This window comes from Rutilus rutilus (genome assembly GCF_951802725.1).
Source record: "Rutilus rutilus genome assembly, chromosome: 10".
NCBI classification, from domain to species: Eukaryota; Metazoa; Chordata; class Actinopteri; order Cypriniformes; family Leuciscidae; genus Rutilus; species Rutilus rutilus.
Window position 1 is genome coordinate 8,653,839 of NC_140215.1, and position 19,251 is coordinate 8,673,089.

The 19,251-nt window shown below is 37.9% G+C and overlaps 1 protein-coding gene across 1 annotated transcript in view; it reads right to left on the reverse strand.

Moving 5' to 3' along the window:
• The window catches only part of spegb (striated muscle enriched protein kinase b), a 75,905-nt gene that overhangs the window by 28,324 nt on the left and 28,330 nt on the right, over positions 1 to 19,251 (reverse strand). The window contains exons 2-8 of the mRNA XM_084420590.1: positions 15,893 to 15,994; positions 10,802 to 10,922; positions 5,566 to 7,130; positions 5,304 to 5,447; positions 4,793 to 4,975; positions 794 to 969; positions 371 to 459 (exon numbers count right to left, since the gene is read on the reverse strand). Coding sequence (XP_084276716.1) covers positions 371 to 459; positions 794 to 969; positions 4,793 to 4,975; positions 5,304 to 5,447; positions 5,566 to 7,130; positions 10,802 to 10,922; positions 15,893 to 15,994 — 2,380 coding nt within the window. The remainder of the gene's footprint in view (positions 1 to 370; positions 460 to 793; positions 970 to 4,792; positions 4,976 to 5,303; positions 5,448 to 5,565; positions 7,131 to 10,801; positions 10,923 to 15,892; positions 15,995 to 19,251) is intronic.

The window sequence follows — 19,251 nt, forward strand, 5'->3', positions numbered from 1 at the left end:
ACAGTCCATACTGTTTAAATCTATATGAATTGTTTAGGTAATACTTTATTTCGATAGTCCACTTTAGACTTTCTACTAACTGTACGTAACTTTGCAACTACATGTCAACTAGCATTAAATTGTCTGTTTAATATCTGCTAACTCTTTTAGATGGTTTCCCAACAGACATTCTACTGACTATGAGTAACTTTGCAAGTACATGTCAACTTATTCTACTAACCCTAACCTAACAGTCTAATGAGAGTTAATTGACATGTAGTTGCAAAGTTACTTATAGTTATTAGAATGTCTAAAGTGGACTATCGAAATAAAGTGCAATCACTGTTTAGTCTAGACAAATAAAGGTAAAGTTTGGAAGTTTGGAACGCACCAATAAAGTATGGGTTTAGGCTGTCCACTCACTCGAACAGACATGGTCACCTCTTGACCCTCTATAACGGTTTGCTCTCCAATAACAACCTGTTACGTTGGTAAACACACAGAGGCACATTTTTCTTTTGTAAAGATTAACTAACTAAAAATATCAAATGGCAATGTGCAGTTAATGACAAATTTTACATGCAGAAAATTAATCAGCATCTCCAGGTTTTCCAAAATAGAATAGCGGAAGAATTGTCATGATTTAGTTTATTCGGAATATGTCCACATGATAACGTGCACATGAATATCCCTATCGCTTTTGAGCATCTAAACGCCTTTTCCAGAATAAAGGCTTTAAAACAACATGGGTTTTAAACAACAAAGGCTTTAAAACAACATAATATTTTAAAATCTCTGTCTTATTCTCTGATACCTGAAAGGCTGGAGGCTCCTTGAATCGAGTGTCCACGATTTTCCTAGGCTCAGGTCCCCTGTAGGAGGAGAAATCCATCCCCTCCTCAAGAGGACTGAGATACTCCTCATCAGATGTGATGGGACTGCTGACGTCCATGGGTACACCAAGGTTCCCACGCTGGTCCTGACTGGGCTCTGTGAGAAACACCAATGAGATTTGAATGGATTTTACAAGCTGTACTTTCAGATTTGCATTTGCACATGTCCACACTTGGGAAGATTTTCAATGAATACAGTCAACATTTATCTCAATAACACTATAAAAAAAATCTGCAGAACAATATGTTTTGTTTTGGGTTCTTTTCAGAAAACAACATCACAGATGTGAAATTCACAGAGAATTACTTTTTGCCTTTGGCTCTGACAGAGAGAAATGGATTAGAAAGGTGAAGGGTAAAAGACATGGGCCGAATACAAACCAGCATCCCTGAAGAGATAGGATACTGTAATCCCAAATCCAATTTCATAAAAGTCCAGTGACAATGGGAATGCCAGTTTTAGGGACAGATTGCTTTCAAAAACCATCACAAAAACAGAGGACGAATAATATATACTCAGAAAAGTGTCCGACAACAAATTTGTAATGCTATAGGAAATTTTTAAAGGATTTTCTATGCCATTCAGATGATCAGAAGAGATGAATTTAAAGCTGTATGCATTACACTCTACAATTTACAAAAGAAAAAATACAAATCAAACCTGTAATACTTCTGGACTACAACAAATTTGTGTGATTGCTATGACCTTGCAATAATTTTTTTAAATTGTTTAATTTAAAATTAATTTTAATTTTAAATGGTTTGATTGTAAAATTTACACTTATGTTTAACTTTAACTATTCTAGACAGATCACATTAAAACAAAACGCTTTATGAAAACAAAATTATGCTTGTGTACACCTAAAAGTTTACAAAATGTTGACAAAACTTTCAGTAAATCATCTCTTTCAGAATGCACATTCTCTTCCAGCAAAACTGACTAAAATTATTGATGACTTGTCTTGTATTAATACCACCTGCCAAGTAGGATGGTTCATACTGTAGCCATGATGTAAACTAAATGCTATGGGCTATTTTACCCTGAAATCCTTCTGTAAGTCCCGTTTCAACAAACGGGAAAGAAAAAAGTGCTTGCCAAGCCATTTCATAGTGTCTTTAAGTTGCATCCATTCAATCTAAAACTAAACTGCTGATATTGATTTTTAAAAAGGACATACAGAAATAAGCTACAGTACGGAGAGTCATTCCTTAAGCGAGATACACGTGTAAACACTTGAAACCATTTGCCGTGAGAGGCCTGAAGCAAAGCTGTGCAGTGAGACTCGGCCATGCATGTACCAGAAGAAAAAATAGACACCGTGTCTCTTCTTACAACAGCTTAGAACATACATATACATTACCGTGAACTCGGGTATGATTCTAATTTCAAAGCGGTAACATTAAGAACTCCAAAGGCTTAAAGACAGTGATTCATTTAACTTTACTCTAAAGAAAAAAAAAGAATAAAACTTTTAAACAAACAGGGTATCCAAAAGTAGCTTAAAAAATAGGAAAGGATGGTGAAACTCTGTAATATTGTACTATTCTCTGGAAATCCACCATACACATTCTGGTAGCACTTTATTTTACAGTCCTGTTCCCTATGTACTAAGTACTTATTATAGATATTACAATAACTGGGTAAGAACTAGGTACTAACCCTGAACCAACCCCTAAACCTTAACTTAACCCATGTAGTTACCTTATATTAACCAGTACTTTCTTAGGTAAGTACACATAAGTGCACGTACTGTAAAATAAAGTGCGACCCAAATTCTTGAACACAAACCTACCTGGCCCTGATCCTTCAGCCAGACCTCAGCCATGCACTAAGCCGACACCGAGGGCACCAGCGCATGTTCAGTCCTGACAGTATTTGTCTTAATATGTCAGCACCTTAGATTTGCACCTTAGTGAATGCCCTCGGATTTCAACTGGTAATCTGGTGTAGACACTATGTCTTCCGTACCCTCCCTTGCTCTTTCTCTCTGGCTCTCTCGCTTTCAATAAGACACTACCTCTCACATTCACATCAGAGCAAACAGATGCAGATGTCCTCCCTTTTTTCCATTCAAGTCAAAGGAACTTCCATAAAATACTTATCATAGCAACCATCCTATTTATATGCCTCTTACAAACTCTCTCACTTCTGCTGTAGCTCAACAAACCTATGGTTTCATGAACTATAAAGAAAATGACTTTCATGCAGGTCTTTCATCTGTCGATAAAAGCATTCTTGATTTCTCAGGAACAACTGTCTAACTGTCGTGTTATTGTGGAAAATAAAGGCCTACTTGGCTAATGGCAGGTTTAACAACAAGCTGTCAATGAAGTAATACAAGGATCCACTATATATGAGATTATTAAGAGATCGTTTCATGGAGGAAGGAGTGCTAAAAATACCCCTGGTATTCACCGCCCTAATAAGGTAAAGCTTCTCTTTCTCTTTCTAACCATTAGAACAAACAAGGGTGCACTAGAAGAATATTAGAATATGTACTCAGACATCTCCATCAGACAAATGTTATTTCTTTTTTGTAATTTCTGCAATGATCCCTGAATTACTTAAGAATTGAAACATGGTAAAATGTGTTAAATAAAACCTAATGTTAAACATTACCAAAAAGAAGAAGAAAAAAAACACTAAATAAAATAAATAGAATAAGTTACTTTATCATCCACAAAGTAGAACATTTATCTTTGGCTTCACCATGCAATTTAAATAACACAACAACAACAACAACAGCATAAAAACAGTAAAAAAAAAAAAATCATAAAAACAAATGTAAACATTAACCTTACTGTACACTTCAACAAACACAAACGTAAATTCATTCTCATACTGTATGTACAAAACGCTAAAGAAATAATAATAATGATGATAATAATAATAATAATGCAATTCCATACTTTCTTTTTAACACCAGCAAATGAAAGCTACTTCCACTTGCCATTTTTTTGTTAAACAAAGCAACTGAAGACAGTAAGTAGTGGCTATGACTAACATTTCCAATTTGTCCAGTCTCATCAACGTATGTGCTTCCATCTTTTTTTACCACTCATTGTGAGGCCAGCACGCAGTTAAACAATTCATATGTTCAATTTAACCTCTGGGTTGCTATGGTAACTATCTAGGCGGAACCATAGTGGGAGAACAAGGGAGATCTCAGGGAGAGAAGGAGAAAGCAAAGAAGCACAAAGAAAATAATAGAGGAGGCAAAACAGAAGCACTGTGCAACCAAACAGAGTGATCAAAACAGAGCTGTCGTGAGGAAAATGTTTTATGGTTAATTTAATGATTATTTTGCTTTAAGGGTGATTTAAACACCAACACAAAGATGCAAACCCTGCAGGGCTGCATGTTGACAGAGTGACTCACAGCCTTTGATCCTACATGGATATCTGAAGGTACTGAAATTCACTCTAAAATCCCATACGTTACCCTTTAAACTCCCACATCCTCAACTCAAGTTGGAAACACAATATGCTCATCCTTGCTGCTCAAAAGTATATGCTCAAAACATTCACTTGGAACCTTTCTCTGCATGGTTTAAAACCAAATATCTAGCTTAAGGCAAGTAATATGTTTTAAATGATCTGATGCTTCTGATTTGATACTAGACATAAAAAATGAGGAAACCTAATAGCTGTCTTCTAAAAAGATGAAGGGGCGTTCGTGCACACATGCTGTGACGAAGAAACCTGAATTCCTTCATTTTCATTGAGATTTGCAGCGACATAATTGATGGCAACCATTGGCGGTTGCCACAATCCTGAGCAGAGTTCAGCTTTTTGGCAATAAAAACGAATGCGATGAACAATAGGAGTGATCTGTCACCTGATCCAGCGGTTGAGTAGCAACCAACAGCAGAGCAACATTCCGCCAGTGTGAAGGAACAGCTTCACTGTATAACACTCACCTGATTTGATGAAAAGAGTAGCACTGCTGGACACCTCGCCCACCTCGTTGGTAGCGGTAACTGTATATGTTCCTGCATCACTTGGCTTTGTCCATTTGATGAGCAACGAGTGCCTTTCTCCCTCTACCTTTACAACATGGGTTGTGCTGTTCTTGATCTCAATGTTGTCTCTTTTCCATGTAACTGTATATAAAATAAAAGTCTTTGTTACCTCCAGTAGCAAAATAGTAAAGGCTAGAAAGTACAGTCTTATTCCTGAGACACCCTGGAATTAGCTCAAAAGTAGCCTGTTCAAGTGTTGCTGTCTGAACATAAAGAACTGATAGTACTGCTGAGCTGACAATTTGCAAGCTGTTGCCTTTACAGATTGCACTTTTGAGTGAATGATTCAGAGTCAACAGGGACTACACCATGACTGCCTCCCTGTGATGCTCATGTATTGCAGTTTCAAGTCAGCTATGCAAGATGCTAAAGGTTCTGTTTGAAGTTATTACAGCAGCAATAAACTAACCTTCGGGGAGAGGGGTGCCACTGATGATGCATTTTAAAAGGACCTCTGTTCCAGTGGAGGCCACAGTGTCCTGAAGTGGAAACTCAAACACAGGAGCCTCTAAAGGATCCTCTCCTGCAGACACATACGAGTCGTCTGAAGATTCTGTAATAGCAAAAGAGATTTGTCAGAACCAATAGATGTGATATTCCTCAAGTGTAATATCCAACTTGGATATTACAAAGTCAAAGATTTGCATCCCACTGGATATGCCTTAATTTACCTAATTCAGGGGACATTGGTCTTTGTCTGCGTCCTCTTCCTCTGCTTCTTTGGGGTCTTTCCTCTTTACCAGTGCCACTTTTCACAGCCTTTTCATTCTTTTCTGGAGGTGTATCCGTCTCCATTGGCTCCTCTTCGATAATAATTTTTGGTATGGTGAGCTTTGGTGCCAATGGAAGAGGAGTCACATCCAGCTCCATCTTTTCCTCAGATGAGGAAACTCTTGGAGGTTTGGGGGGAGCTTGGACAGGGCATTCTTGAATGGCTACCGTTTCTCCTTGCACCAGAGGACTTTCAGGCCTTCTTTCCAGTTTTCTCAGTGTGACCTCTATTGGTGTCTTCCTATGCATTGACTCATCGTCTGGTTGAGGAACTTCCTGAACACGGACAACACGTTTTACCAGTGGACTTGCAGGTCTTGGTTCCAATTTGCGTAATGTCATCTCCAAGACATTTCTGGATGGAGATTCAGCTCTTCCTCGAGAGCGCTCTTCAGCCATGGCAGTTATCTCGACAGTTGGAGACCTTCGAGGACTATCTCTGCTTGGGCTTGGGCCACGAAGTCTTGGAGATCTTTGTCCGGGTAAATCAGAAAGTGACATGGCCTCTGGAGGGGATGGTTCATGCCCAAATGTGCTTACCATCTTGGTAGATGGGACAAGCAGATCACTTTCAACTTTTTCCAGTGGTTGTTGTGCCAGCTGATCTTTTCGTCTGCGAGACGGTGATTTCGGAGGTGATCTTTCTTTGGCTTGCTCTCTCTCTCTCATCTCTTGCTCTCGCTGAGCACGCTCTCTATCCTGCAGCTTTTGAAGAACCTGAGGTGGGATGGGCTCTACCTTCCCTATAGGTTGCCTGCTCCTGTGAACAGTAGAGAGCTGGTCTGTTGAGAAGGATTTCTTCATATGTGGTTTACCGACAAGTTTTTTGATGCGCTGGAGCTCCTCTGTGAACTTGTTCTCAATGTCCTGCACCTTCTGGGAGTAACGGGGTCTGTCCTCCAGGGAAGCAGCCCGCTGTTTGAACATAGTCCTTCTCTGGGCTGCATCTGCCTTCAGAGCCTCACGTAGGTCTTCTTTGGAGCTCTCCCTCGAGATCCCCAACCGGCTCCCTCCTTCATCAGAGTCAATAGACGAGGCTCTATTAAATCCAGCCCAAGAACGTCCGGATATAGATCCCTCTGGGTTATCAATACTTCTTCTGCGCTCTTCAAAGACTCGCACCTTCTCAAAGATCTTGGAGCTAGCTCTCGTCAGTTTTGGTGAGGGCCGAGGTGTAAGTTCCTTGCGGGAATACTCGCTGACGGGGGTTTGTGGTCGGGAGTCTTGAGCACTACTCTGAGACATGCCTGAGGATTTGGGTTGCTTAATCTTCTCCTCAAATTCTCCTGGTACTGTGTCTTGATATTCAGTTGGTACGACAACTTTCTTGCGTGGGGCTAGGGGTGTGGCAGGGGACGAACCAGAACGGCTGAGCAAAGGAGAAGCAGTAGAGCGGCCAATTTTGGGGGAAGGGGGTGGTAGGACTTGAGGGGGAGATTCCCTCGAAACTTCTTCAGATGGGCTCCTAAAAGAAGGTGTTTGAGGGAAATGTTCTGTTAGAGTATGGGGTTATGCAAGGGGTGAGCCCAACTGTTTGGATAAGGACTTTGGAAGAGGGGCCAGAGAGGCTAATTTCTCTGATGTGGGATCTTAAACGGGACTGTCTGCATGTGTTTGTGCGCAAGTTAATTCAAGTCTACTTCTGCGAATGTCTTAATTTAAGAAATTATTTTTTTTAATAAGAGTGATGTGAACCTTCATAATTTTCAAATTTCAGGAGAGATAAATAAAATCAAAAATGATTATGAGCTTCTCTCAACTGATAAACTGAAATATAAAAATAATGTGAGGGGATTCATGAGGGAGAGCATGAATAAGACATATTCCATTAATCTCGGAGTGACAGTCAAAAAAAGATTTATATGTAAAATTAAATTACACTATACCTATAAGACTAAGAAATCAGAATTCTACCTTAAAACAAATTGTAATTTATTTGTCTTATAGTTTACTACACAACTGAATGCGCAAAAATAATATAATATTAGCACATGACAGATTAATTTATGCCTACTAGTCCTATACCTTCCAAAATCACTGGGCTAGACCACCACACATCACTGGATATCTACAGGAATAAATCAAGAGTCACTTGCCAGTGCTAGGAAGGAAGAGGAAAACAAGAATTAGAGCGGGCACATAACTATTAAATGTTGAATCATCAAGAATACTGCTAAAAAGGGTCTAATTCAAAATGGCTGTGCACTAGAAAATGTCTGAAGAGCAGTAAAACATAAAAATCTTTCTTGTTTACACAGCACAGACCAAACTGCAATAAACTTGCAGAACTGATACAGTACTGTGAATCCAATCAGTGTAGCTTCCTTCCCATCCGGCAGTTTGACAAACCTATTCTTGTATTGTATATCCAGTGCACTATAATGTGTAAACATCTTCCATGCAGCATCAAAATCATGCGAAAACAAAGCACAAATTTGGTTAAAACAGAGGGATGATCCTTAGAAAATGTGTGATGTTAGTAAAGTATGACAAAACCAGCAACTGGCAGTAGCAGTTCTAGATGGTTCACTATACTATTCAAGATAAACAGTATCTTGTATATATAGTATACAGTCTATTGTATTTTTTGGCTTTACTTGAGGGAATAATACTCAACACATCACAGTGTTTTAGACTGCACTTTATTTGAGATCATTACCATTGAAACACTGATGTTTAAAGTTTGCAAAAAAATGACAATTCTTTTTGTACAGAGCATCTCAATCTGAGAGTTCTTACAAGATCTATACCCTCCTATCTTTGCGAGTCACTCAAGGCATCATGTGCATGCATGCAAGAATTCATGCTATGCAGTTCACCGAAAACAGCATGCACAAAAAACCAGGGGGAAACCGAAGGGGTCGATGATACCTAACACAAAAGTGATGCAAGCATGTTTAATGCAAACTTTGTTCAGCTTCAATTTTGCATCGACTGCTGTGCGAGTAGAAAACTAAAAGAATTTGCATATGGATAATGGGGGTCAAAGGAAAGTATGAACTAAATGAAAATAAATCTAGATGAGGAATGAAAAGGCAATAACGGTGTGTGAGGGAGGTGCTGTATTATGTTTAACTAAATTCAAACTATTTTTGTCTCAACCTGTAACCTCTCAATATTTTGAGCTACACATTATTAGTTTATTTTTAGTAGACAGAAATTCTAAGTTCTTTAAGAGAGTAATGCTAGGTATAACTTTGTCAGCTTAAACCTTCATTTTACCATTACTTTTATTATGATGTAAAGTAAAATGGTAATGTTTTAGTGACATTAAAACAGAATGAGTGTACAGGCAATGGAAGATGCATCACCTTAAGCTTACTCAGCAATTACTATTTTGGAGTTTAAATGCTTTGTCTTCAGATTTAACGGTTTGGCCTACAGCAGCACTTCTACAGAAAGTCTATTCTTAGACTCCTTTAGCAGCTTCCAAAAAATCTTGACCTGCACAAAAGGTCATTGTGCTCTCAGCATCTCAGTTTGTACATGATGTGACACAGATCTGACAGAGTATAAGTTGGCTGCTTTAAAGGCCAGGTGATTACCTGACAGTGCCCTGCGCCTGCCCTCTCTTAGACAGAGCCATGCCTTTCTTTAAGGTTAGGCACAAAAAGGAACAGCCTGTCATTACCAATCTCTGTTTAACACATTCATGATACAAATGAGCAGCAAATCAAAAGCAGAACCAAACAACAGGGTGGAAAACAGAAACTAATGTATAACAGCGGGTTTGAAAATATGCAAAGCTTGGTATTGTTCAATGCCAAACAGAGTGGAATGAAATTTGAAAATTTGGTTTATAATAGACTAAGAAAACTAACATTTGAAGGTGGGTTTGAGTTGGTGTTAAGAGTGTTACAGTCAACCCTGGCTCAAACATGGGCGAAGAAGAGTGCTTCGGAGGGATGAATGACACAGAAGATACAATAAGAAGATCGCCCTCTTTTCTTTTTTAACAATATCTACACTTACACATCATAGCCAGCACCTAAAATAAAACTTGTCAAACATCAAATGTGATACTGGCTTTTGTCCAATAACTAACAACACGGTTTAAGTTCAATTGTAAGAATGAAATAAGTGACACAAGCAATTCAAATCCAAGACATACAACCAACTACATAGAAAAACACCCATCACGGCTCACACATCTTCAACTTTTACAACCAGAAATTTATCTAGAATGACGTATCATCAAATTATGACTCCAGATTGGCTCATCTGAGGTAACAAATCATCTGTGCTGTTTGTCACCAATATGCAGTGGAAAAACAGCTAAAAAAAAAAATTCAGCAACAGTTTTGTAATAAAAATAATCTGGAATATTTTGAACCCTTGTCAAACCACCACAGCAAAAAAAAAAAAAAAAAAGTTAATCATGAAATCAAATCTCTGAGATTAACATAAAATATATGCAAGATAAGTTATATATACTGTCTGACACTATGACATGAATATGAGCATCCACTGAAGTTGTTTAGTGTCATTTTAATAAAGCTCTCCAAAAATGAAACACATGTATAAAAAAAAACTTTTGCTGTGCTGCCACTTGCAAATGAGTCACATATAAATGTAAGGCTTTTGGCAGCTCACACAGCCCTTACACTCTGTGGGCTGAGCTGAACCTCATCCAAAAACAGAGAGCCCACTCACTGTATCTTCTGTCATTCCTGTGGTGATGTAAGCTGCCTCATGGGGCCACCAAAACGCACGGCTCAGATACCAAGAGAGACAGAGGAGGAATTACAGCCTGGGTCTTGTTCTCAGTCCCCTCCCATCTTTAGCACTTACAGGGGACACCATGTTAGAGCAAGGGTCTCTTGTGACTCTGTGATGGGGTTTGTGGTTGTTTATCTATTGATGAGGGATCTTTTTATATCTGTGTTTTGGTCTGCTTATTGTGGGCTGTAGCTAATTGCGATTTATTTTAGCTTGGGAAGGTTTACTTACAGGGGTACAGAAAAAGTCCTTCCTCTATAAAGACTGAACGTGCTACCATAGTAATCGCTAGCTAAAGACACACTTTCCTCAGACCCCCAACCCGGTCGGGATAGATTGGCGCGTGACGCTCGAATCAGAGGCTCGACCCCTAGGTGCCTGATCTGGGTGCCCGTCGGCTCCCGGCTGTTGGCTTGCCTGGCTGATTGCGGCCCCGGAGCTCTTGATCCCAGGGCTAGAGCTTCTTTCTCCAACACTGTGGTCTCACCGGAGGCCCAGCGATCGCTTGCATCCGGGGCGACATCCATCATTCTCTCACCTGCGGGACAGCCAAAATGGGAACATACAGAGTAAATTAAATTTAAGGCAGGACGCTCGACGTACTAGCGTTCACAAGTCATGGGTCACGTATTCATCCACATAAACAAAAAATGCAAACAGCAGAAATTATTTTCTTTCAGTTACACTTTTTCTAACATTTTCTTTAAACTACATAAAATGCACCAAAAAGCTAATATTTATTAAACTGGTCATATCATGAGAAAAACTAAATGTTCCTTGATCTTTAGATATTATAGTTTATTGTACTAAAAAAACTAAAAAACACTACAACTTGTGCAAAAACAAAATGTGCTTTGCAAACTTAAAGGTATAGTGGAGGATCTTTCCGAATTTTAGATAAGACCCGCCCTCTCCACTTTTTGAATAAGTTTGATTGATTCACCAGAATGATTGACAATTAGGAGGACCAATAGTATAGGTGATCCACCCGGAAGTAAAAAATCCTCCATTATACCTTTAACAGACCATTTATCGAAACAAAGCTGCTAAAATTAGTATTTTAAAATTCAATTTCTGATGTCAAAAACCAAAACTGTTTAAATCTGTTTAAATTTATATTCGAGAGTCGACACACAGCAAACTCATGTGCGAATGATTTTTCTCTTTTCACATGCAAAGTGGGCATTTACATAAAAGTCTTAAAAGAACAGTAGCAACAAAAAAAATTACTAATTCTAATTATAAGAGGGAGAATGCAGAACAGTTGTGAAAAGGCAAATTATGCCCGTTTTGGTTACTACCATTATAACTGGACCTCAGACCTACAACCTCAGAACGAAAGATAGAACGAGAGATTGATAGAACAATAGAATGATAGATAAAACACTAGATAGAATGAAAGACAGATTGCTAGATAGATAGATAGATAGATAGATAGATAGATAGATAGATAGATAGATAGATAGATAGATAGATAGATAGATAGATAGATAGAATACTATATAAAATGCTAGAAAGAACGAGAAAACGTCAGACGGATAGATGGATAATGTAAGTGAGTTACATGAGCATGCATTCAGAGGTGTGACGAATAAAGCCCAGGTGATGCCTTTCAGCTGCAAGCTGTGTTGAAGCAAAGTCCCAGCTGATGGCTTCAGAGCCCGTGTAATTCACAGTGACTGAATGGATTAGACTGCAGTCAGGAAGCATCCATCAAAATCAATGACAATGCCTCCGCCCACCTCTCTACGCCTACCATAACAGATCAAATCAATCACTTATTCCACTACGGAAATCATACGCTCCACCAAATCCTGACACATTTATTCCTCCAGTATCTCTTTGTTGGCAAACTTGTTGACTTTCATTTTGTAGAAAGTCTTTGGATCTTACAACTGTATGTTATGCGTTGTGAAGACAAGAGCATCATTCATAACAGCGCTAATGACAAACCAAGAATTTACAGTGCAATTTAAGCTCCATTGCTTGTGGTGCACTTTTCTAAAATCTATCTTTGTTGAAAGCTGCGTAGTACACAAGATAAATGAATTGCAATGTTAGACGCTGAGATCAAAATGGATATTTATATACAGGGCACGCTGTTCTCAAACCTTTCATTTCGAAACTGAAATCGAATAAATATCTATTCTCTATTCTTCTCTTCTAATTTTTAGTCCCCTCTCGCGATGATGAAAGAAATGGAAATAATGTTCATCCAGCCTGTAAGTGTTTCAAATACACTCCCAACCACTTTCCCCAAGGGATAACGGAAAGGCTTTTGTCATAATACTTACTGACAACTGAGAGTTCAATTGCCTATACTCCGCAAAGGGACTACATAGAATCAAGAGAACAGGCCTCAGAATTTTGTCTTTGTAAACACATCCATGCTTCTCCTAGACAATTTATATTCATGAATATCTTAGACACAAAAATAGAAAAAAGGTGTAATGAGGCAGAATATACAAGCACACATGCAAAAATCAACCACGTTTGACCTCCAACCAAGAATATTTTTGTGTAATACCTTACATCAGATGACATGCATACATTATATTGTGATCTCATTAGTATTCATAAGTTTTCATCCTTGAAGAGTGGTTCAAGCACACATACGTTTTCGTACATTTGGATAGACACTAAGGGCCAGATTTACTAAAAGCTTGCGCCAGCGAAACATCTTTTGATGTTAAAAAACTCCTGTCAGGATTTACCAAACACACGCATTGAAAAATTTGCGCTGAAAAGGCGTGGACACAGTTGTTTTTGCGGCTGACCTTATTGTAAATGCATTTGCAGGAGTTTCCGTTTCAGATACAAAATTTATGGGAGGAGAGCATTTAAATAAATCACGCAAGGTGATTTACTAAGGTTTGCGCTAGTCAATTTACTGGTATTTGCACCATTATGTAATGCCCAAAAAACCAGATGCTAATTTGCGCTGCTCTTGGTAGATTGCGTTGGTCATTATAAAAATGATCCGGCTTCATCTGTGTTCTTTCATTTGCACGTCATCAGTAGATCACGCGCAGAACTTTCTAATCCTATCCTCTGTGCTTTTAAGGCGGGCATATACTGTGCGATTTCAGCAAGGTTACCAACTCACACTGTACGAGTAGATAGCATGCGATGTAAAGCCAAAGCTCACGATCTATGTGCTCACACTATACGGTTCGATCGTCGAGTTGCGACTTGACTGCTCACGCTATACGTGTGAAATATGCGCGATAAACCCGTGCCGGGTTGCGCAGACAGCTAGATGATACCCAGAGATATCGTCAAAAGCATCAGCTATCAATATCAAGAGGATTTAGCATTTCCAATGTACGTATTAAATTATTATTATTGCAAGCAGGGAGGGGCCGAGAGCTGCGAGGAAACGGCGGGAGGACGGTTGCGTGATTTATGAAGAGCGCCACAGTGAAGGACGAGAGAGGACCAGGCCTGGAATATTTTACATTATGTTTTGTTTATGTGTGTGTGCGGCAGTCGTTTGTGGCTTGCTGTAGATGTGTGAGCTTCTGTTTGCTGTTACCTCTTTATTTATACTCCTCTGATCTGATCCAGATCTGTGATAAGAAATTACTAGAGATGTACCATAATGTGTGATTTATATCTGAGCGATCTGCTAAAACATCTTAAATAAGCATAATGTGTGATTTAAGTCACCTTAATGTCAACTAAGAGTATTGCAGTAACATTTTACATCAAATATCACAGATAAACAAGACATTTTTACTTAACATGAATCATGAATATTTCACATCTCATGTCTTTTCAAACCCGAATTCTGTATGCAATTCCATACATTGGCAGTTGATTGTGACCAAGCATGTTATGATCCAAAAGAAACAAAAATAAATAAATAAAGCCACAAAAGAACTATAAAAATAGCCTTTTGTCTTCTGAAGCCATACGAAAGTTTTGTGCGAGGATCAGACTGAAATCTAGCTCATTATTCACTGAAAAGGTCATGTTCACAGATGAGAAACAATGTTCTGTTTGGTCAACGTGCCATTTTTAAACTATCGTATGGCTACAGAGGACCTGGAATCTATCGCACAAGTTGTATAGACTACTTAGTTACTTTTGTTATGCTTTCATGCTGTTGCTGTTTTTTAATGTGTTTTTTTTTAAGCTTGACAGCTGTGGTTATGAACAGCCATTGTAGGGAAAAGATTGTCCTTTTGTGTGCCACAAAAAAATAACAGAATAAAGGTTTGGAACAACTCCCTTGTCCTCCCTCCAGGATGTCATCATCTCCAGGGTGAGGAAAAGGGCAAAAATACTAAAATCACAAAACCCACACACTCAATGTCTGAATGAAACAATGTCTTTTCACTTCGGTACAGAACACTGGGCACCTGAACATCCAGGAAGAAGAAATTCCCATCTCCATCTAAAACAGTTAATGGCCACTACTGTGTGCTCTATTTCTTTTTACTGTTCAATATTATATTAGGCATTTTGCAATAAAAATGTACATTATGTAATATTTATATAGTTACACCGTTGAAACACGATGCACACAGTTCATATTTCTGTTTACTCAATCTAAATGCTTATTCTCTTGCACTGTATCTTGTATTTAATATATGTAAGTGCTCAGAGTTCCTGTAAACCATTTCATTTTCATTTTATTGGAAAAGCTATTCCTTTAATGGCTAAGGGGTTTGTACAGTACAGTTTGTACCATTCAAAAGTTTCAGGGCGGTAAGATTTTTGAATGTTTTTGAAAGAAGTCTCAATATGCTCACCAAGGCTGCACTTATTTTATCAAAAAACAGTAAATTCATATATTTATAAAGGTAACAGTAATACTGTGAAATATAATTACAGTTTAAAATAACTTTTGATTAATTTTAATATTAATATATTTTAAAATTTCATGATGGCAAAACTGAATTTTCAGCTATAATCAGTGTCATGTGATCATTCAGAAATCATTTTAATATGATGATTTGGTATGGCAAGCCATTTTAGATATTATATTAAATATTAGTATCTATTCCATTAGGTAGCCTACTAGTACTTATTCATTTGCTACTAGTGCTTGTTTTTTAGGAACTAGTACACTATCTTTTAAAAAGGTACTAGTACCTAAAGTTTAAACTTACTGACCCCAAACTTTCAAATGGTTGTGTATCTGTTATAAAGTAAATGTTAATAAGCTCTGCTATAATATACATCTAAAAGGGATAGTTCACCCAAAAATGAAAGTTCTGTCATCATTTACTCACCCTCAAGTTGTTCCAAACCTGTTTGAATTTCTTTCTCCTGCTGAACACAAAAGAAGATATTTTGCGGAGTAACAGCTGATGGGCCCCATTGACTTTCATAGTATGGAAAACAATTAGGCCCATCAACATATACAAAATACAAAATATCTTCTTTTGTGTTCAACAAGTAAATGACGACAGACTTTTTGGGTGAACTATCCTTTTACGACAGAACTGTATTTGAAAGGTTGACTGTTGACATAGTAGTTCATTTGAAAGTGTCATTTACCTGCATGCACTCGTTGGCCCTCATCCTGAAAAACTCTGGCTCCTTCTTTAGCTTCCAGGGGTATTTGTGGCTCAGCGGCTTCGTCTTCTGTAGTCTCAGAGTCTACCACAAAGAAACAAAACATTAAGTCAGAAACCACCACCTGTAATGATAACGGACATCAAACCAAGCAAATAAAATCATATGACCTTTTAAATAAACTATTTGTTACTTTCTTTGAGGAAAAGTGCATCACTTGAGTCAGAAAAAGCAATCGCCACAGTGAAATTAATAAATTGAAATGTGTTTGAATTAGAAGCATCGTGGGGAACAAGGGGATGAACCACTTCACTGAGCCCAAAGATGAAAACAAACATTACCATAACTTTGCTTCCGACAGGAGCGGAAAACTTCGCTTCCATAGTGGCAGAGGAAAGAAGCAGACAAGACATCACCATTACTATAGAGACGAATCCCATCCCAGTAAAGAGATAAGACAGCAACAAACTGCTGAATGGACACATTTGCACCGTTTACTGGTCCTGGTTGACTAGTACTGGCTGCTCAACATCACTGCCATCTGCTTTTGCTTTGTTTTCTGCGTATAGAACACTTGAGCTTGGATGGTCAAACAGGCCAATCAAAAAACAAATTACTTACTTAAAGTCTTAGTTATTTAAAGAAAATCTCTGCAAATTAATTTAAATAATTACATTTTCAATTATGTTGGATTATTTGCAGATCAAACCCTGTGGGCTCAATCATGCCAGTACAAATTTGTGAAAGGAGCAGCAAATTCCCAATATTGCTAATCAAATATTTTATTTCAGGCAAGATAAAGAGTTTTGAGCCTTTAAATGCATATTTTTCAATAATGTATGTATTACATTGTTAAGCCAGTTAATTTTGAATTATCATCGATTTTAAATGAGATCAAAGCTAATTTGATGGTACTGTGGTACTATGTATTTCTAAACATTAAGGATCATCAGAAACATTTTAATCCATGAGGTTAATGTAAAAGAAAAAGGAAATACGAATTCCCATGAATGAAAATGTTTTAATAGAGCCTGATCTTAAACGGAGAATGCAATAAAGAATGTAATCCACATTAATTCTGCCTGTCTAATTAATTTTTAAAGCACTATTTCAATTTAAAGACGTTTTATAGGGAGCCATGTCTAAAATCTCATCACATCGGTGCAAAAGTGTCAGCAGTTCGTATAAATTGCTTCAATGATAAGCACTGCTAAGCTTTTTGCATTATTGATGCTGAGATTATAGTGTCTTTGTACATAAAGTGAACAGATTTATTGTCAGGCTCCTCTTTATCAGAGCGAGCAGACAGACAATTCCAGTAAATCTGTCTAGCATGACTTCTCAAATCCAAGCACACAAACACGACACTGAATGGCATCTTTGATAATAATCAAAAACACAATGATTTATTACAAATCACAACAGGAACACAAATTTTAACAACAATGACAATTCCTAAAGATGTACAGTCAGTACTTAAAACTGAGGATGCATTACGTATAGGCTATCGGCAGCATTGGGGAGATGTTTTCAGAGTGTGCAGACTGATATAAAGCAGACTAAATTATTTTACAATTATCAGACATGAATATGAATGATATCCCCATTAGCAGTAATTTATAACAAACACTTATCTGATAGGTAATGGGAGGAGTGCAGCAGCAGAGGTACTTTATTCTCAATTTAGGGCACACAATTTAGATCATATTTGTCTGAACTGAGCACTTCCTCTGATGTAGGCCCTCAAGGTGTCTCTGAAGAGGGCCTTGATCCAGAGATTGATTACAATTACATATTCAAAAGGATCCTAGATGACTTTTTGGGCTTGCCTCTGAGTATCAAAGGTGATAGGAATCCTAAATCTTAATGACTTATCATCAATCTCAGAAGCCACAGAGACTTATGGCCCTATTTTAACGATCTGAAATGCAAGTATCAAACGCAAAACGCAAGTAACTTTGTGGGCGGATCTCGCAAATCTAAAATGGGTTGGTCTGAAGTAGCTACATTACTCATAGGTGTGGTTTGGGCGTAACGTGCAATAAACCAATCAGAGCTTCATCTCTGCCATGATTTGCCAGGCGCACGCCAGGAGCGGTTCACAGCCGAGGAGACCGACGTTCTCGTCAGGGCCAATAATTTGGGTACCCAACAATTTGAGTAATTGAATTAATTAACGTGCGTCTGTGGAGGGAAAAGTCCACTGTGCGTCAGGTGCAAAATAGGAATGATACATGCGTCGGTGCAAGATAGGGCCCTCAGACTTTGTTATTTGTATGATACTTCAAAGTTGGAAACAAATTTTGCAAGTACTCAATGCAGACGCAAATTCTTAAAATACAATTCATAGAAGGCCAAATTAAATCTGTTCATCATAAAAAGTTAAAATGGACTAAACCGCTCAATTGATGTGGATTAACGATCTCTTTATGGATTTTTTGAAGCGTCAAAGGGGTAGTTGCATAGACTGTCAATGGAGGGACAGAAATCTCTCAGATTTTATGAAAAATATTTTCATTTGTGTTTTAACGAAAGTCTTACAGGTTTGGAACGACATGAAGATGAGTATTTAATGACATAATTTTCATGTTTGGGTGAATTAACCCTTTAACTAAAACTAAAAAAAACTTCAACGAAAATTAGAAATGTTGGCTTGGCAAATAACTGAAAGTACTAAAATAAAATGAATAAAAGCTAACTAAGGCTTTCCTGTAGCTCAAACAGTAGAGCATTGGTGTTTGTAATGTGAAGGTCATGGGTTCGATTCTGAGGAAAAGCAAAAACTGATAAGAATGTAAATGTGTACCTTGAAATGCAATGTTATTCACTTTGGATAAAAGCATCTGCCAAATGCATAAATGTAAATACTTTTTTTTTACTTTTGAATTTTTTTTAATTGCAATTCAGTCAAGTCCTCTTCATGTCATTCCAATAAAATTGCCAATTTAACTTTTTGTGTGGCGCCACCAGTTCAACTTAAATTCACGCTCATGACTTCAATTCTTCAGTTTGAATTTCTCCCATGTCTGCTAGCAGAGGCATATTGCAAGATTAGCTATACTTTCTTTCAAAATGTAGAGGGGGAAAAAAATCAATACATCCTCGATTTTAAACAAAGACCCCACATTAGATGACTGACAGACTCTGAAGAGTTATCATAAAATCTCTCTTGTAATAACCTGTTATCTATAAAGCCAAACACACCATGAGTGAACCTCCCAAATGTTCGGTTAGAGTGTCCGGTTTTCTGGAAAGAGAAAGAGAGAAGAGCTATTTTAGTGGTTGCACAGAATGCTTCAAATATGATAATCACTTCAAATGAGCAAAACAAACAAGTATTT